The following is a 21,215-nucleotide window of genomic DNA, read 5'->3' as shown; positions in this document are numbered from 1 at the left end:
CATATTTTCGACATGTAGTTACCGAAATATAATCTTGTTTTCAACAGCAATTTACCGAAATGTTATTTATGATTTTCAACAATCATTTACCAAAATTTAGTGGGCTACGGGAGTAAATAGAGGGCTACGAATAGCGGCGCCCAAGAAATATAGATGGGGAAAAAATATCCCCTACACACACTTGCACTTATACACCCCTGCATATTACACTTGCATCCTGAACTTCTAAATTCTAGCACATTCAACATCCAAACTCATTCTCCATTTTATATCCCAACTCATGCCTTCATAAAACATAAAGGATTATGGAAATAAAATACGGATCTCTACAATTCAAACGAATTAAAAATTAGAGCACTTAAGTATGTGTTTTGCATATAGGCCTATGGCTCTCTTAGGGCTTTTATTGAAAGCCCTAGAGTCAAAAGTCAATTATGAATCTTTATGATAAAATAGCCAGAAAAAATAAGATCATCGTACCGATTCAAACGAATTAAAAATTGAAACACGTAAATATCTGCTTGTCATTTGTACAGCCTACTGTAGAACAAAATGAAGAGTAAATACTCAAGTGCTCCAATTTTTAATCCGTTTAAATTAGTGCGAAGGTATTTTTTTTATCATTTTATTCTAAATGATCATAATTAGCTTTTGGCTTTAAGACTTTCAATGAGAGCCCTAAGAAAGTCGTAAAACCAAATGAAAAGCATATATTTAAGTGCTTCAATTTTGAATCAGTGTGAAGATCTTATTTTTCTGATCATTTTATTCTAGAGGGTCATACTTAATTTTTGACTCTAAAGCTTTCAATGAAGATCCTAAGAGAGTCGTAGAACTAAATGGAATTTAAGATGCTCTTTTTTTTATAATCATGAAATTTAAGAGGTTGCTAACATCCTTTTCCGTCCCTCTTACGCCTTTTCCGTCCCTCTCACTAACAGAGGAAACCCAAAGCGTGAATCAAAGGAGGTCCCTGTCATTTTTCAAAACTCACGAGTACTGCCTGTCATTGTCAAATACCTCATGGGGTCCGAGTGAAATTTTCCCAAAAGATAATCATATATGATAAGTTAGACTACAAAAAGAAAATGAGGTGGGAAAATTTACTCGGCTAAAATTTTGCATATAAATCATTTGCATTTTTTGAACTTCACCTGGACTATAGCCCAACTATCCTTGTTTGTACTTCGCCATTGTTCTGTATACCATACAGGCTAAAGTAACGATTTTTCTACTAGTACGATATGTACCGATATTGGTAAGATACCGAATACTGTTTCAAATTTATCACAATTAGTGCTATTTTCTCACGTAAGATAATTTATTAGTATAATATACACATTTATCAAAAATAATTAAAAATAAAAAGAAATAAATTTAAAAGTAATCCAGTATTGGCCTATACCGATCGGTATCTGAGCCGAAACAAAATTAGAGGTGTAGGGTACTGGGTTTGGACAATACTAGTATGAATCCAAGATTCATAACCTTGGGCCAAAATTCACCCAATGACCCGAAAATGAAACATTGGGCATGACACAAACTTAAGAAAATCTCAGAGAGAGAGAGATCAACCCGATGTTCAAAAGACTAGTTCATCTACTACTAAACATCTTCCTTTTTTATTAACACTACTAAGATGAGTAAGATCCAACATCCCACTTTCTGCTGTTGGTACGAGGAGACGAGGGCAGAAAGCTCTAGTTCACACAACTCGAATTCCCACATGAGTAAACTATAACTTACAAGACTAACTGTGGTATTTCAACATCAACAATGACTTGCCATCATTCAACAAAAAACAAAAATGAGAAATAATCGCACTGACAGCTGAAGGAAAATGAATTCCTGATAGCCCAAGAAGTCCAGCTACCAACATGTGCTTTTGGCACCCAAAATACAGATATCCTGCATTGGACTTGAATAGTGATCTCTCAGCAGAAAAATCTAGTAGTGAAAACATCTAGCAGCGAAAACCTAGTCTGTTGAAGCGCTATTGCTTTGTGTTTGTTTCTTCCGATTTTCCTCCACAATTCTTTGCAACTCTTTCTCACCGGCTGCTATTATATTTTTAACAGTGTCGAATGTGGTAAGCCTAATGCTGCAAAAGATAGAAATAAAACGCTGAATAAAGGAAAAGATAAGCAAACAAAGATAAGTAGCAAAGGTAAAATCATTACAATTTACTAATAAAAAGAACACAACTGGAAGTGGAAAGGTGCAATTCTTTTTAAGGCCCAATTCAACTCAGTATCTGGTATCAGTGAGAACATAGAGGTTCAAGCGATTGATTTGAGCTGTTGGATCCAATGTAAATTATCTTCCTAAATGCATTCCTAATATGAAGACAGAAATCCCTCCTACATAATAGTGTCATCATCGCATATTAAGAAGAAACTCAAAACACCAGTGTTTTGTCACCAATGAGAATGAATCCTCCATTCAAACTAGAGGGCATCATGAGCTGAATAGCACGATATTCGTTTCCTGATAGCCCCTTTTCTTACGATCAACTAACTGAATATAAAATCATGAGATAGCTAACCACTAAAAACTCGAGATGAAAACCTGGAACTCATTTAATTGAAAACTGAAGTATATGTTACAAGAGAAGAGAGTATATGATAAACAGTAGGAAGATTGCAACAGAAACCTGCTGTTTGGTAGATTCTTCAGTGCATTGGGAACAAAACCTCTGTACAAGCCAATCAAACCATCACGTGCCACTATACCTGCATCAGCAGGAGCAAAGCATACCTTTTGCAATTAGTAAATATTAACTAGGACTTCAGAAACTCAACTACCCTATGTATAATGATGGATACATCATAAAAGACTAAAAGCAATAACTTGAAATTACCCTCACGAAAGATATAAGATGAAGCAAGCTATTACTTCATGTTTATTCACTGTAGCTAACTGAATGAGAATATACATAAGTACTCCCTTAAAATACCAAGACTAAAATCAATGGAATGTTTTTTTTTCTGAATAAGCAAAATCAATAGAATGTTGAGAACAGTCAGAACTCACAAGACTCGCAACTAAAAATCAACAGCAAAGTCCATGTAACAAGAGACAATACGACATTGCAAGTCTGGAAAGGACTCTTATTTTTTGTCTTAAGCAAAAGTGTTGTGAGCTCTGCATACATTTCCAACCCATGATGCCAGACTTCTGCAAATAGACATCTAATATGAAGAAAATAAGTCGATCAAATAGTAGCCACCAGACAGTAAATAATGAGAATGAAGCTCCAAGTGCCTGACTTATAACGTAGACGACCAAAAACAATTGATTTTCATTAAAATAAATCTGGTAGTAGGGACATTATAAACAAAAATAGAATGTAAATCTCCACGAATAAGGCAACTAAGTCATGAGACTTTGAGGGTAGGGCCTAGGGGTAACTGCATAATTATCTACCAAATTATCTACTCACAGAAAAATAGACAAGAATAACTGAAGAATATAAGATTTAGTTTCTAATCTAACATGTGACAGAGATGGCGACAATCAATCTTTAGGTCCCCAGCCTAAGACGTATTCGGTTTCTCAAGATATGCACCAGATACCTTTATTAACTGATCCCAAGCTTGAGAACAAAAGGCCTCCGTTTCTAAGGACAGGTTAATGTCCAAGTATACGATCACAACCTATGAAACACGGCTAGTTCGTCACCGCACCTGTATTGGACATGTCGGGCCATGTGCAAGACACTCCAGGAGACATGTCCAATTAATTGTATAGATTTTAAATAGGAGACAAAACGGAGACACATCTCAAGTTTGACACAGTTGGGGGCACGGCAAGAGTCAATTTACAAGTTCGAAAACTTATTTCAAGGCTTAAATTATGGTACTATAACGATGTAAGGTAAAAATTACAAAATAAAATTTCAACATGATGTAGCCCTTGCTTAATTTATAATATTGAAAAAGTAAAAGGTAGGGACTGTAATGCATGAAATAAGATTTGGATGTTTCTGAATACAATATATAGACAAATAACCAAGTCTTGTAAAAATAATATATATTAGGCTACCGATTATCTCAAAAGCTTAAGCTGTTGTGAGATGGGCCCAACAATAAATATCAAACTATTCAACACACTACCCTACATGCAACCTCATTTTGCACGCGGAGATGAAAATATTCATAGATAGAGCCAAACAAAATACGAAAGTAACAAGCAATGAGCAAATGCAAATGCAAAGGCCGAGACTTGAACCCAACACCTCTCTCGACCTCTAATACCATGTTACTAAATTATCTCAAAAGCTTAAGTTGTTAAGAAATGGCCCAACAATGTATATCAAACTATTCAAAACTACACGCCTTTGTTGTGCCCCCCGTTGTCATTTTGTCCCATTCTTTCAGGATTGCCATGCCCCATGTCCGTATTAGTGATTCTTTGTGTACAACAATTTTTTGGAGATGCTATATTTATGAATCAACCCATTTCCATTATGATACAACCACAGTTTGTGGTTGCTACTGTTGGTTGACCCGAAATTTTCAGTCAAATTTTTTCCCGAATAAAATTAAAGATTTATTATTTTAAACCTAAACCTACCCTTTCTAGGAAACCCTAGCCCTACCCATTACAACCTAGTCCTAGAAATCATTACCCACCTATATATGTATAAATCTATAAATAAGGGGGCAGTTCAAGGAACATCCAAAAAAACACCTAAAAAAATACCCCATAGTTCCCAATCAAGTTTTGATGATCCGAGCCGCTCAATGTGATCAAAATGTGATTTTAAGGGTACTCGAGAGAAATTAGCAAAAAAAATGAACGGGAAAGACTTGATCTGAGCAGTTTTTAGCTTAGATTTAATGAACGGTTCAATTAAAAACTGCTCAAAACAAGCACTTTCCGGTAATTTTTTTTGCCGATTTCTCGCAAACACCTTTAAAATCACGTTCTGCACACATTAAGCGGCTCAGATCATAAAAATTTGATCGGAAAATATGAGATTGAGATTTTGGGTGTTTTTTTTAGGTGTTTTTTTGGGTGTCCCTTGAACCGTCCCCTATAAACATATGTATGTATATGTAGAGATAGCTAGCCAAGAGAAAGAGAGTGGGTAAGGGGATAAGGTTCGACCTATGCTATCCTATCATGTAGCCCTACAAGCTTTCAATGGAGAGGAAACTTGGAGTGCAAGAGATATAGAGATGAGAGAGAGAGAGAGAGAGAGAGAGAGAGAGAGAGAGAGAGAGAGAGAGCACCATTTTCTTATAAATACTCCCTCACCCATTGCCATTTGGCACGCCAATCTCACCCCACCTCATTCCATTTTCCATTTGTTGTTAGAGGGAGAGCTTCAAATTTCGTCCATGGAAGTCTAGAGAGAAAACGAACCCGCACACATCCGAACACCAATCCGAGCTACCCGAACTCAGCACGACTCCAAGCACCTCCGAACCAATCCCCAATCACCCGAAGTCAGCCCCCACGTTGTCTTTTCCAATTTTTTCGAAATTGTCCAAACCCGTTACCCGCTTTTTTTGGCCGGAACCTGAGGTAGATTAATCGCTTTCCTATTCTCTCCTAAGTATATTAAGTGTTTGTGTATTAATTTTGAACGTTCCAAAGTGGAAAGTGGAAAAAATCAATCAAAATATGAACCAGCCGACCAAGCTATTACTCTGTTTCTTTAGGCCGTCAGTGGCACCCACGAAAATGGGTTTAAAACATTTTGCTAGAATTACACTTTACACCTTCAAATTCCACTAGTTTACAAATCGGCCCTACATGTTATATGATTTATTTATTATTTCCTATTACCAATGTGTTAACAAATACACTCTGGGATTAATTACATTGATTAGATGGATGCTGCTTTGAGGTTGTGAAAGTAACTATATAACATGTATAGATATGTTATTGGTGTTAGTAATTTATTTTAATCAACGGGTATCTGTAATCTTAACGTGGGGAGATTAATGAGTATTTAATATCATGGAGCTCGTAATATAATTGAGATAAGGACGGGAGTACAATTATAATTCTGTAGTGGGGTGAATTATAATTAGTGAAATAAGAAATAGAATCCTGGTGGGATTAAGTTTTCTTATTTACACTGGGAGCCCAGACTTATTACTCCTTAGGTCCCTATCGTAGCCCATATATACACGTTATGCTCTTTAGGTCAGGATGATGTTTTTCTATTATTCAGTAAATAGAGGCAGGCTTAGAGAGAGCAAACAAATCACGAAAGAGTCCACACTTGGTTCGTGCTCTAGACGTGCAGGGAATACGATAGAAGATCGTAAGGTACGGTCGAGCAGTATTCGTGGTTTATAGCAAGACGTGCTATAACAAGTTCAACCAGCGTTCGTGTTGCAGGGAGTTGAGGTAGAACCCTAATTCCGCTTTATAGGGTTTTACAATTTTTGTTGTCTAATCTGTACGCGTCATTACTGGGTCTTGGGGATTCAGTTTCCCAACAGTGGTATCAGAGCAGGCTGTAATCACGCGTATGGATTAAACAGGCCATGTTGTCCGTAGGTTATAGAAGGTAGAACGTAGAACTGTGCTAACCCTTGTTTTGCAGCGTTCTTACCCAGCTATTATGGTCACATGATTTTTATTGGTTTTATGTGATTGGATCCCACGATAATTTTTTCGTGGTTATTATTATTTATTGGGTACCACGATTATTTTTCGTGGTTGTAATAATTAACGTAGCATGTGTTATTTATTGGTTGCCACGATTATTTTTCGTGGTTGTAATAATTAATGTAGCATGTGAACTCCAATGGAGGCATAAGATCGATATTTGTATGTTTCTTCGATTGTAATAGCATTCGACGGTTATTCGGAGATCGAAGATGGTAGATACAAAAGATTCAAGTTATTTGGCTCGCAACAGTTTTTTTCCAGATTCGTAGGGTCTGATTGCAGGGCTATTTCGACCCAGTAAACATTGGAATCAGAAAATCTGTTCTTCACGAAAGTTGTAGATAATTGAATTTCGAATCCAACCCAATTTGAATCACTTCAATTGGAGGTCAGATGAAGAAGATATGGCCAAAATACTGAAAGCTGTGCAGTTTACGCGGGAATATGTTAAATCCGAAATTTTTTGCCTAAGCACGGTTGGATTTTGGTTTTCTTGATTGATTCAAACTATCTAAGTCTTCTACACAAGTATAGCCGAAGGATTTCAAGTTTGGAAGGACTTCTTATTGCTTAAGGATTTCAAGTTTGGAAGGATTCCTTGTTGCTCAAGGATTGCATCTTTGACCATAATAGTTGGGATGCATATTTTATTATGTTTTCTAAATTATGTTTATGCATGTTTCTATGATTGTTTGCATATGTGATAGTTTACCATATTGGGACAACATGGTAATATATGGCTTTTGACCTAGATCACGTTTTTTGCAAACTTAAAATTTTTGATAACCCTCACAAATTTTTTTTTAAATAACTAAGTGGGAGAGGGAGTTTATTTTTATAAATCCCACGGTCTCCATTACTAGTATGTAGATGATGTAATTAATTTTGTGTGATGGTTTTAGAACCTTCCCCCCCATCGGGCAAAATTAATTATGCCCTCATCGGTACAGACTTCCTTAAAGGATAGGTCTACAATGATTGTTGTGTGAATTACTACACCATCTGAGGTAATTCATAACGGAACAATGGGTCATGGGGCTAGGTAATGGTATACACTTAGCTGTAAATAATAGTATCCTCACCATCTGAGTCACTATTATTATTTATAGGACCGAAGTTATATTGGCTATTTAATTTTGCTTGGCACGGTATAGTGTCTAGATAGTAAAATTAAAAGGTTGTGCCTATCTACACGAATGATAAAGAGTAGAGACTTCCCATCGAGGCATGCTCTTCACGGTGTGTAGGGTTGCCAATGTTTTTCTTTTAACATGTGGTAGAGGGAACCAATATTAAAATGAAATTCAAAATTTTTATTGCCCTTCATAATTGATTGTTATGTTATTTGATTCTCAGATTCAAAAATGGGCTCTTTCAATCCACTTGCCATTATTCTCAAAGAAAATAAACTTACTGGACCAAACTATGTTGACTGGAAAAGAAACTTGAATATTGTGTTAACTGCTGAAGAAAATGCCACAGAACAGGAAGCAAAGCCTTATAAAGATTGGGTTAAGGCTGATGAGATGGCGCGGTGTTATATTTTGGCTTCTATGTCGAATATATTGCAACATCAGCATCAAGCTATGGAAACTGCTTCTGATATGATGCTGAACCTCAAAGAAATGCTTGGGGATCAGAATCGGGCAGCAAGGCTAGTTGCTATGAAAGAATTGGTGAGCATCACCCATGTTGAAGGGACCCCGGTTAGGGATCATGTTCTAAAGATGATAGCTCTTCTTAATGAACTAGAGATCCTTGGAGCTGAAATTGATGGGGAAACCCAGATCGATTTCGTTCTCAACTCACTGCAGTCTGAGAGTTTTAAGCAGTTTCGCCTGACTTATTCTATGAACAAAATGCATTTATCTTTGGCGGAACTGCTTAAGGAACTCCAAGCAGCTGAGGGTCTTTTGGTTGCGAAGAAACCACCATCAATGCTAGTGGCTGAGAAGGCTTCTACTTCTAAGCCGAAAGGCAAGAAGAAGCAGAATAAGTCTCAGAAAAAGGTTGTGGAGGCAGTTCATGCGCCTCAAGGTGGAGTGAAAAAGCCTACGGGCAAGTGTTTTCACTGCAAGCAGAAAGGACACTGGAAGAAGGAATGTCCGGTTTTTCTCAATAAAGTGAACAAACAAGGTAAATCTTTTTCACTAGTTGTTGAATCATGTTTAGCGGTGTTATCTACCAGTACCTGGTGTGTAGATACGGGAGCCACTAATCATGTTTGCAATTCATTGCAGGGGTTCCAGGAAACCAGAAGACTCAGTGATGGGGAGATTTATCTACATATGGGAAATGCTACGAGAGTGGCAGCAGTTGCAGTAGGAAATATTTTTTTAAAATTTTAGTAGTAATAGGAGTTTAATTTTGAGAGATTGTCTTTATGTTCCTACTATTAGAAGAAACTTGGTTTCAGTTTCTAAGTTAATAAAGGATGGATATTTGGTTTATTTTAGTGACTCTGTGGTTATTAAGTTAAATAAACGTTTTATCTGTTCTGGTTCATTGGTGGATGATCTCTACATTATAAATCCTATATTTCCTACAGTGCAACTGCATGAATTGAATAACACTAATAATTTACCATGCAAGAGAAAAGAGCCTTCGAAATTGAACCAAACGTATCTTTGGCACTTACGTCTTGGTCATATTAATCTGAATAGGATTTCTAAACTGGTTAAAGATGGACCTTTAGGTTCATTAGAAGTTAAGGAACTTCCAGTCTGTGAATCATGTTTGGAAGGTAAGATGACCAAAAGGCCTTTTTCAACAAAAGGATATAGAGCCAAAGAGCCGTTAGAATTGGTTCACTCTGATTTGTGTGGGCCTATGAATATCCAAGCTAGAGGTGGTTTTGAGTACTTTGTCACTTTTATTGACGATTACTCAAGGTATGGATACATTTATTTGATGCACCGTAAGTCCGAATGCTTTGAGAAATTCAGGGAGTATAGGGCGGAAACGGAAAAGCGTTTGGGTAAATGTCTCAAGACACTACGATCTGATCGTGGTGGTGAATACCTCTTGGGAGAGTTTAGGGACTACTTGTCAGCTGAAGGGATTACATCCCAATTGTCAGCTCCAGGTATGCCACAACAAAATGGTGTAGCAGAGAGAAGGAATAGGACTCTTATGGATATGGTAAGATCAATGATGAGTTATTCAGATTTACCAATTTCGTTTTGGGGACATGCACTAGAAACAGCAGCGTATATTCTTAACTTGGTACCATCTAAGTCAGTACCATCTACACCCACAGAACTATGGATTGGGCGCAAACCTAGTCTCCAGCATGTTCGGGTTTGGGGTAGTCCAGCACATGTGCTGAATGGGAACGCAGATAAGTTGGAATCGAGAACAAAAGTTTGCTTGTTTGTGGGGTACCCTAGAGGAACGAGAGGTGGACTGTTTTATAGTCCTGCGGATAAGAAGGTCATTGTTAGCACTAATACCCGGTTCTTAGAAGAGGACTATGTGATAGACCACAAACCCAGAAGTAAAATTGTTCTAGAAGAATTGAGAGGAGAGAGACCGGCACAAACTTCTTTACCACCAATAGTGCAGGAGGAAATGCCACAAGAGATATTTGTAGAGGCACCTATTGACACATCGGTACCTCGTCGTAGTGGGAGGGTTACTGTTCCACCCAGTCGGTATACGTTGTTGGGAGAGTTTTTTGAAATGATCCCTGATGATCAACATGCTGAACCCTGTAACTACAATGAGGCACTTCAAGATAAAGATGTGGAACTTTGGCAAAAGGCTATGAAATCGGAGATGGAGTCTATGTACTCTAATCGGGTCTGGGATCTTGTAGAACCACCTGAAGGGATTAAACCCATTGGGTGCAAGTGGATCTATAAGAAGAAGAGAGGGGCGGACGGGAAGGTGCATACCTTCAAAGCTAGGCTTGTTGCGAAAGGGTATACTCAGAAAGAAGGGATCGATTATGAGGAAACTTTTTCGCCAGTAGCCATGCTTAAGTCCATTCGGATTCTCTTATCCATTGCGGCTCATCTCGATTACGAGATTTGGCAAATGGATGTAAAGACCGCGTTCCTTAATGGAAATCTAGATGAGTGTATCTATATGGTGCAACCAGATGGATTCATAGCAAAAGGTCAGGAGCACATGTTGTGCAAGCTTAAGAAGTCTATTTATGGGCTTAAGCAGGCATCTAGATCTTGGAACATTCGTTTTGATCAAGCAATCAAGTTTTTTGGTTTTGATCAATGTCCGGATGAGTCATGTGTGTACAAGAAGCGCAACGGAAAAGTTGTAGTGTTTTTAGTACTATATGTCGATGATATCCTGCTCATCAGAAACGATGTGGGAGTGTTATCTTCAGTGAAAGTGTGGTTATCCGGCCAATTCGAAATGAAGGACTTGGGAGAAGCTGGTCACATCCTAGGGATTAAGCATATACGAGATCGCAAGAATAGGATGTTGGGCTTATCACAAGCTACTTATATCGATGTCATTTTAGCCCGTTTTAGCATGCAAGATTCCAAGAAAGGGTTCCTCCCTTTTAGACATGGAATCAATCTATCCAAGAATCAGTGTCCTAAAACACCTGAAGAGATGGAGAAAATGAAGGCAGTTCCTTATGCCTCGGCAGTAGGAAGCCTTATGTATGCTATGTTGTGTACTAGACCTGATATTTGCTTTGCCGTTGGCATGGTTAGCAGATTTCAGTCTAATCCAGGGCAAGAACATTGGACTGCAGTGAAACATATACTCAAGTATCTGAAAAGAACTAGAGATCATATGTTGGTGTTCCAGTCAGATAGTCTGGTACCTCATGGGTACACAGACTCAGACTTCATGTCAGATAGGGATTCCAGAAAGTCTACCTCAGGATATGTGTTTACCTTGGGAGGTGGAGCTATAAGTTGGAGGAGTATCAAACAATCTTGCATTGCTGATTCTACCATGGAGGCAGAGTATGTGGCAGCTTCTGAAGCAGCCAAGGAGGCTGTTTGGCTTAGAAACTTTTTGTTGGATCTGGAAGTGGTCCCTTCAGTGCAATCAGCCATTACACTCTATTGTGACAATAGCGGTGCAGTTGCTAATTCGAAGGAGCCAAGGACTCACAAGAAGGGCAAACACATTGAGCGTAAGTATCATCTGATTCAAGAGATCGTACAGAGAGGTGATGTTGCTGTGACCAAGATTGCATCAGCGAATAACCTGGCAGATCCTTTTTCTAAGAGCTTACCAGCTAAGACTTTTGATAGTCACGTAGAAGGAATGGGAGTGAGATGCATGGCAGTATGGTTTTGAGTCTTAGTGGGAGTTTGTTAGGAGATTATGTAAAAGTTATGTTTTTATATGATGGATTAATATTTAATTATTAATCAGTTTTATCCATTTTTGATGAGAATCTTTTATGGGCAATATTTGCATGATAATTTTGTATGTTGTGCATGTGTGTCTTTTATTCTACATAGTAGATAATCCAGTGTGTAGAGTACGGCTTACACACAGAAGATTGGATTATCGGTTCTTGTGGAATATAAGTTATGGTTCACAGTCTTAGATGGAATTTGACACACCATCGGTAGGACTGTAGCACAATATTTTAGTAGGTTTTTCTTGACTACAGGGAATGGTGTTAATTCCAACTCATTGTGCTAGTATACTTTGTGTGTATTGAACGGGACCGTATTGAGGTAATTGTCTTTATACTAACTTTATAAGACAATTGGAATCTCATGGTTATTATGAATACTTATGCTCTTAATTCAAAGATAATTATTAGAAGTATATATTTAATGTTGTTGACTTTGATTCATTAAATAGTGAGATCTTTGTACGGTCAATAGTCTCGGTGAATTGGGTAGCAACATTATGTATATGACAACTATTAATTATTAATGGAATCCACGTCCCGATAGGGATTGATGATACCCCTTGAGTAAGCTTATAAGTTTCGATTATGTCAAACCCTGCAGGTGGATATTTGTATCCGACATATCGAATAAGTTAAGCGGATAGTCTCAAGTTAAGATGTTGATTAAGTGGGAGATTGTTAGTAATTTATTTTAATCAACAGGTATCTGTAATCTTAACGTGGGGAGATTAATGAGTATTTAATATCATGGAGCTCGTAATATAATTGAGATAAGGACGGGAGTACAATTATAATTCTGTAGTGGGGTGAATTATAATTAGTGAAATAAGAAATAGAATCCTGGTGGGATTAAGTTTTCTTATTTACACTGGGAGCCCAGACTTATTACTCCTTAGGTCCCTATCGTAGCCTTATATATACACGTTATGCTCTTTAGGTCAGGATGATGTTTTTCTATTATTCAGTAAATAGAGGCAGGCTTAGAGAGAGCAAACAGATCACGAAAGAGTCCACACTTGGTTCGTGCTCTAGACGTGCAGGGAATACGATAGAAGATCGTAAGGTATGGTCGAGCAGTATTCGTGGTTTATAGCAAGACGTGCTATAACAAGTTCAACCAGCGTTCGTGTCGCAGGGAGTTGAGGTAGAACCCTAATTCCGCTTTATAGGGTTTTACAATTTTTGTTGTCTAATCTGTACGCGTCATTACTGGGTCTTGGGGATTCAGTTTCCCAACAGTTGGTACCTTAGAATAACATCAATAAATATATTTTTAACAATAGTAGTTAGTGTGACAAAAGACTTCTTACCTTTGATAAAAAAAAATGTTATTTACTTTTTAGCATACTAATATCCACAGTAAAGGTTTATGTTGTTTAGTTTGTTTAAGTTAAAGTAAAGTTTATTTACCAAAAACTACTTGATCTATTTAAAAATATAGTAAGCATTATACTATGTTGAGTAAAGACTAAAAGGTCCTTAAAATCTACAACTATTATTTCACCTTATGAATTCTAATGAGATAATTGTTTATAAATTTTAGAACAAATAGTGAATGAATTTGCTAAAACCTAATTAATAAGATTCTAAAATACCTTTAAAGTATTTAAAGGTCACAACGTGAAGTTACTTGATTACATTAGAATTTGTTTAATTATGATTACATTGCATGATTACTTTATCGTACATATCAAATGCAATGTTTTATCCTGATTATTATGCTACGATCATGAACTGTTGAATTATGAGATTTTATGCTACGATTGTATGTGCTGGATTGAACTTAGGTTCATGGGTTGGTTGTGAGTAGCGATCACATAGACTATGATAAGTAAAGGATAAATTGGTAAAATAGGTTGGTGTGTTGGGGGACGGTAAAGGACCCCGGGTACAGTATTTACGGAACGGTAAAAGGCCTCAAATACGGTACAGTACCCTGTGTGAGATGATTGAAGTGTTGGGGGACGATAAAGGACCCCGGGTATAGTATCTAGGGAACGGTAAAAGGCCTTGGATACGGTACAGTACCCTATGAGATTGAGAACATTAGTATTGCTACGTGAGCACTAGTCATGGAATGGTATGGTAAGCTACCCCGTTGTTATGGTTGTAGATGAATCCATGCTAGGTACGTAACTTTGGTGTATTCACTTAGAACACCGGTGCAGGACAAACAAGAGGGAGCTAACCCATTGGACAATCATAACTAGTGGTTGGGGAGGAATGGATCTTGCAGAGAAAGATCTTAGAATACACATAAGATTAATAGATAGTAAGAAAATAATGAGGTGTATTTCTGCTGCATTACTTTTGATATCAACTATTATATTGAATGACTGTAAGCTGTAAAGTAAGGGGTTGGTAGGGTTGGGATTACTCTATTGAGTGAACCTCATCACTCACGGTACAGAGTACCCGACATCCATGCCAGATTTTGCAAAGAACCAGGAGGGCGTAAGGACCCGGATGTGAGTAGTATTTTCTAGGAGAGAACTCGGCTGTGGAGATCGACCCAGAGTTTGCTTGGGATTCATATTAGAACTAGAGTCTTCTCTATTTTTGGTCAAATAAAGTGACAGATACTTTAATATTTTGTCAAAACTTAGTATTTTTATTTCGGGTTTGTAATAAATTGAATTCCTATTTTGAGATATTCGTACATGATTAATGGAATCATGTTTGATTAAATTAATATTTTCCTAAGAAATCACTAATTAATGCTTCCGAAATTCTTTGGAAAATCGGGGTGTTACAAAAACTGTTGGTAATAAAAGCATAGAGTTACCTGGAAGAGCATCCAAAACAGTCTTGTAAGGTGTACCCTTCATTTGCATTTGCCTTCTTGTTGTATCCAAAGGATAGCACATAAGCGTGGAGAGAGTAGCTGATACCAAAGCTGTTACTAGAGATGTTTCTGTCCTCTTTTGATACTTCTCTGGTAAAGACTTCTTCAACCTAACAGATAGATCCAACCTTGAGAGAAAATATTACTTGGCCTCCAGAAGTGGCAGAAGAAATATTGCTAAAGAGTAGGCTCACAAATCAAAAATGCAGAAGTTCACAGCAATATAAGGTGCTATTCCAATAAGAGAAGGTCCAAGACCCTTATAAAATGATGCAACTCCTTCCTCTCTTAGCATGTTTAAGGCAACCTGCAAAATCCAATAAAATCGCAAAGAGATCTTCCGGCCATAAAAAAGGCAATGAAACAGAGCTGGTCAAAAGTACCTCAGACATCGTTTTACACCCAGGCTCAACAGCTAATCTTAACCTTAAGACATCTAGAGGGTATGTTACCTACAAAGAAACAAATAGTCAATCATTAAGATCTAATCCGTGGAGAGACCCACAAAAAAAAAGTCTAATGCAGATAATCACCCATCATAAGCGATTTCATTTGCTATATTACTTACAAAAGTTGAAGTCATGCCAGCACAAGCACCAGCAGCGAGTCTGCCAATAACAGAGAGCTCGCCATCTTTCCCGCTAAAAAGTTTCTAGAAAGGCAAGAGGTAAACTGGACAATGAAAATTATAGATATATCTAAGCCAGTTAAGACTTCCTATTTTCTTTCAAAATACTTTTTCTATTACCTTGTATGTGTCATAAGCAAACAGCTGGACTGCACTATAAGGTATGACACGTATGACCTGAAATTTGAAAGCAAACGTTAAGTGGACTTAACAAAAGGAGAAAATGCATTTTCCTAATAAGAAAAACCTTATCCATGAACAAATTCAAAGCAAAAGATGCAAAGGACCTGAGGAAGGTTGCCTTTCCAGTACCCTTTAACCCCTTCTTGCTTCCCTATCAATGCAAAAGCCTGTAATTCATGTCCAGATAGGCACCATTACCAAATACTAGGAAATTAACATATGAAAGATAAGTCATCACAGATTGTTCTACATCAGCCAGGTACATGATACATCATACAAATAAGTTGCTTAACTTGAAAGGTATGGCAGCAATCCATTGCATGTAAATGCAATGACAAATGATCCTGTAATATTGTTTGATTTAGCTGACAAGAGCAAGAACAAATTCTTTTAGACTCTTTACTAGAAGCACGATACTACTGAAGCGTGTTCTCTCACCCACAGGTGGCTATGCATATTTGCTTCCCCAGATCTCAACGATCTTGTGGATTTATCTTGCACTCAAGTAGCAGATAATCGAATTTAAAGTGTTCCTCCTCCATGGGATTCCGCAAAGGACAACAATCTTCTAAACTACCCTTCTCTTCAGTGGCCCATAGATGAAACAGAGAAGAAGTGGATGCAAAAATGGAGAGAAGAAGCCTAGCACGGACCATATAAATTAAGTCATACTGTTATGCAAATAGCAGCTATGACAACGACATTAGAGCGCCATATAGTAGAAAATTGAGGCTAAGCTCCTTCATTGAGGATACTAGGAATCACAGGCTAGAAAAGGAAAAGTGATTAACCTAATAAGCTAATGGAATACTAAAGCTAATAGGCTAGCTGTCATGGATGTTGAAGCAAACAAGCAGCAGAGTGAGTATATATTATGCTGTGTTTGGATGACAACTTTGGAAAATTTGAAAAGAATTTTTGGGATAATGAGTGGAGAGAGATAGAGAAAGAAATGAGAGAAATGATTGGAAATAGGAGTAATGAGTAGAGAGAGAAATGAGAGTAATGATCGGAAGTAGGGGTAATAAGTGTTTTTTGAGTTGGAAAAAATTTTCAAGTTATGATCCAAACAAGGCATTAAGCATCGGAACAGGCATATGAGGAAATCCCAGCACCATAAGACAGATAGGACAGTACCAAACGAAACCAAGCCTTATGTCCCAATCACTTGGGGTCGGCTAGGACATTGACTCCTATAAATTTGATGACAGCAATCTTAATAATATTCGATACCTGCTAACTAACAGGCTTCCATCTCGTTCCATCCTATGGAATTGCCTTTCCACACATTATAACACAAGAAAGATGAGTATGAATTACAAACTTGACAAGGGGTAATGTCTGGACGACGAATGTGAGAAATGAGTAAAAAAGGCTTCAGTATTGATAATGTCAACTACATTAGAATCCTCATAAATGACCAGAAGCATATGTAGTAGCAAACATAGCTGGTCATATGTGGAGCAATTACCGAATCAAATAGGTGGTGCTCATAACTCATAAGTGGTAAGTGGGACAACAACAAACCTCAACGAACCCAATTGCTTTCTTAGCACCTTCTTGTCCAGCTCGTAATCCATGAGTCTGCAAACAGATTAGACTAATTAGGACTATGGAATTGGACCTCAACCACTAATCAAAGCAGCTGATACCCTGTTGATTACACAAGTCTCTAGCAAAAGGATAAAAGCAAACTAATATTCTCTGTACTGGCCACCTCTCAAACATGTGCATTTAACTCCAATGTCACAATTTTGATATTATGGAGCCAAAAAGGCAGCCAGAGTAGCAGTACTCTAGTGATAAAACAAGCTTCTCAACAGAGAAAAGGGGAAAAAAGTGCAGGATTCTCTGGACTCCCCACCATCAAAACTTATGCATTTCACTCTCGCTCAAATTTCTGCAATTCAGTAACTGTTCAACAAAACTTTTATTTCAAGAGAAAACATGAAATCCAAAAGTATGAGCAAGCTCACTCACAATTCATCTAGCACGCAAACAGCAGCAGTAAATTGCCAGTTTTCTCAATATTCAAGATGAGCTAGACAGTAACCTCATACCACAATTCAAATATACACCTTTACCCAGCCTGCAAAAAATAGTTTCGAGCAGTTAAACCCCCAGTATTGGGTGTCATAACTAGAATAAACTTTTCAGTGATTATAGCTTACTTTATGATTTTTAAAATACCTATCAATTTACCCCTCTAAGATCATATATAAAGGATGGAGCAAAAAATAGTGGTGACGGCCACCACTACAATTATATTGGGAAACTCCATTACTCTAATAGTATTTTCTTATTTACTGCCAAACTACATAGCATCATCACCTCTAGAGTTTTAATAAAGGAATTAGGAATATAAAATAGTAGTTAAGTATCCCTTCAACACTAGAGAATTCCAAACTATGAAGTTCCTCGCATGAACCAATGTATACATAGCATCGTCACCTCTAGAGTTTTAATAAAGGAATTAGGAATATAAAATAGTAGTTAAGTATCCCTTCAACACTAGAGAATTCCAAACTATGAAGTTCCTCGCATGAACCAATGTATACAATTCTTTTGGTATAATACGCTTTCCAGAGTAATTAATTTAGGGCTTGTTATATAAATAATAACCTTTGAGCGTTAAAGATCATGAAGTACACAACTTCAAAGGTTAATACTGTTAATTGTCTCACATAATAAAAGGTTGCATGGCGTAGCATTTTAGACTCAATAAGGAGGTCGGATTGCAACAACATGCAACAGCTCTCGTCGATCACTAACATTACCTATTTGCCCCTCCAACCCCCCCCCCCCCCCCCCCCACCCCCCCCCCCCCCCCCCCCCCCCGTTAAAATTTGGTCTTTGTCCCAATATTTTAGCCATTAATTTCATGTTAGCCCATCACTTTTGCTTAATTAAGAACCCTTCAACCATACCCATTCAATGTATACAATCACATGTAAGTATATGTGTGACCTTCTATTCTGTACTAAATATTGCACACATCAAGATTTAAGCCACTTACCCAAATTTTGGCTCCCCCCACTCTGTCCACTGCACATACATAGAAAGGTTGCCGTACGATAATATGTATTGGAGTTTGTCTCACATCGGTTAATTATCTCCTCCAAAACTAGTATATTAGCCTGGACGGCCTCTTCACTCATTGTCAATTATTTTTGAGTTGGATGCTTTAACATGCTCTATCAGAGCTAGGCTTTCAAAGGCTTTTGGACAAGACTCTATGTCGTTGATGGTTGGTTCACCCTTCGTTTGTCGTTGATCGTTGTCGTATGTGTTGGATGGTTTGTTTACCTCACCACGTGCAAGTCAGGGTCGCATGTGTGGGGGAGTGTTGGAGTTCGTCCCACATAGGTTAATTATCTCCTCCAAAACTAAACTAGTATATGAGCCTGAACGGCCTTTTCACTCATTGCCAATTGGTTTTGAGTTAGATACTTTATGCCTTGTTCTCTTCCCTTTTCGAAAAGAATTTTTCAAAAAATTCCCCCTAACCCTACTTTCAACATCTCTCTCTCCACTTATTATTTCAAAAAAAATTTCAAACACCAATCCAAACAACCCATTACTTACTATAATAAAAGGTACACCCCTTTTGGCTTTTGGTGTGAACGTCAGTTTGTGGTTGGCTCACATTTTAATTTCCTAAACTACCTTTTGAACTGTTTAAAGAACCTGCGGCCCTGCCAATAAAATTAAAAATAAAAACAGTCATCCTAATTTTCTTCTCTCTTTTCTACTTTAACATCTAATATTTCTACTTTCACATCTCAGATTTCATGAGAGATTAATCTGAATTGAAGATTTTCTTATTGCCCTCTTTTGCATAATGCGTTCTCAGGGCTAAATCACCACATCCACAATCATGCTCCCCAACTCCATACCGGCCGCTAATTCCAGAAAACCCCAAAGATACAAGGCAATCCCTACAATACAAAGATCTACTATATGAGGCAAACAAGTCGCGACCTAATTCCAAATTTCAAGTAGAAAATAATATTATGAAGGCAAACAAACAACATCACCTGCATAAGAAGCTTGATACGGTCAAGAGGCGCCGTGACGGTTTTGGCGGCGGCTCCGGCAATAGCACCGGCGGTGAAGAGGGCGGCGTCTCGGGGCACCAAACCGGCAAGGGCCAGCGGGTGCTTCAACAGCTGCGCAGTCGTCGGCAGGAACTCTCTGTCCTCTCTCCTCTCCGCCGCCTCCATCGAGACGCAGGCGAAACCGCCGCCACTGCTGAGCCACCTGTTTCGCCATAGTTGTCGGGCGTTGGTTGGTTCGACTAAGTCACAACTGTGAGGATGAGAAGGTTCGAGATCCGGAATGTCTCGGAACACTAGAGCGGGTGTGTGGAGAGTGATTTTCCTTTGGTGCATTTGAACAGAGAGAAGCTCCATGGCTTCTTTCTTTCCTTCTGTGCAGTTTGTTGGGGAAGTAGATAAGGTGAAAAATGGCAAGTAGTTGGCGAGATTGGAGCTGTGATACTGTTTCCGTAGGTGCTCACGCACGGGATGCGAGAACTGTGAGACCTTGTTGCGGGGAGTTTTGGATTTTGAATTCTAATTACTCCTTCATCCGGATTTATTAGTTTTTTTTAGGAATTCATGTCATTTTTCGATCGATTATATTTTATAATTTATAATGTTTATATAATTTTGAAATAATATATTATGTAATTTTGAAAATATTATCTTATAAAATTAATTGAAATCTATCTTACAAGATCCATATTGAATATAAAATTCATCACTAATTGAAAGATATAACTCATTTTTTATTCAGTTAGAATTGAACTAGGAACTATCAAATATGGATATAACTCATTTTTTATCCGGTTGGAATTGAACTACGGACTATTAAATCCGGAGGAAGTATTATTCTATTTCTCTTTCCACTCATTACTCATATTTCTGATCATTACTCTCATTTTTTTCTTTATCTCTCCACAATCATTACCCATATATCCAATCATTACTCTATTTATTGCTACAATCATTACCTACAAATCAAATTCCAAAATTCCAAAACGAACATGGTCCAAAAGTCGTCTGTCATTTTACAGTTCCAAAGACCACCTACACCATTGTACTTGTTCGATGCACGAGATCAAAAAATTACATTAGTGTTTTTTCATTTTTGTGTATCAAACAAGCATGCTAGTTGATAGAAAATATAGCTTAAGAAGAAAAAATTGTGAAATTTTTTAATCTCATGCATCAAAACAAGTACAATGCTAGTTGACAGAAAAATATAATTTAAGAAAAAAAACATAGAATTAGAAATGAAGTTTCGTATTAGGAGCCTCGTGGTGTTCAAATTAAAATGCAAATACAAAGCATACTGTATCAGATAAACAAAGCAAATAAAAAAAGTATTGACCCATATTCTCCTTATTCTCTCATACACGGATTCAGGGTGGTGCTAGTCCTTCCATGATAGCCTTCGTGTTGTGCTCCAAAACGACGCTATTTTGGGGCTATTTTGGGCACATCCTTTTAGCCTCAAGGGCCTTATTTGCTGCAAGCTTAATTCACATTTCAGATTTTTTTCGACTCTGC

General features: G+C 37.6%; 1 protein-coding gene and 1 long non-coding RNA gene across 2 annotated transcripts; one reads left to right on the top strand and one right to left on the bottom strand.

Moving 5' to 3' along the window:
• Positions 1-1,600: 1,600 nt before the first annotated feature.
• LOC131322277 (probable envelope ADP,ATP carrier protein, chloroplastic) lies at positions 1,601-20,184 on the bottom strand. The gene is made up of 10 exons (XM_058353543.1): positions 19,680-20,184; positions 17,170-17,226; positions 15,747-15,809; positions 15,580-15,636; positions 15,400-15,483; positions 15,215-15,283; positions 15,026-15,138; positions 14,772-14,941; positions 2,654-2,732; positions 1,601-2,101 (listed from the first exon to the last, which is right to left on the bottom strand). Exons 1-10 carry the CDS (start codon positions 20,052-20,054, stop codon positions 1,978-1,980), a joined length of 1,191 nt encoding a protein of 396 aa, XP_058209526.1. The 5' UTR covers positions 20,055-20,184; the 3' UTR covers positions 1,601-1,977.
• On the top strand, positions 3,021-3,641 carry LOC131322280 (uncharacterized). Its single transcript, XR_009198796.1, has 2 exons — positions 3,021-3,137; positions 3,203-3,641. It is a non-coding gene; the product is annotated as an uncharacterized LOC131322280 (long non-coding RNA).
• Positions 20,185-21,215: the final 1,031 nt, after the last annotated feature.

The sequence above is a fragment of the Rhododendron vialii genome, chromosome 4a (assembly GCF_030253575.1).
Source record: "Rhododendron vialii isolate Sample 1 chromosome 4a, ASM3025357v1".
NCBI lineage: Eukaryota > Viridiplantae > Streptophyta > Magnoliopsida > Ericales > Ericaceae > Rhododendron > Rhododendron vialii.
The sequence above is the reverse complement of the archived record's forward strand: the minus strand, read 5'-3'. Positions and strand labels throughout refer to the sequence as shown.

Excerpts from the sequence above, each read along its gene's own strand:
- LOC131322277 (XM_058353543.1), bottom strand. The coding sequence starts at position 20,054 with ATGGAGCTTCTCTCTGTTCAAATGCACCAAAGGAAAATCACTCTCCAC. Across the intron at positions 15,637-15,746 it reads GGAAAGGCAACCTTCCTCAG|GTCATACGTGTCATACCTTA; the intron begins GTCCTTTGCATC and ends TTCAAATTTCAG. Across the intron at positions 15,484-15,579 it reads TTGCTTATGACACATACAAG|AAACTTTTTAGCGGGAAAGA; the intron begins GTAATAGAAAAA and ends TTGCCTTTCTAG.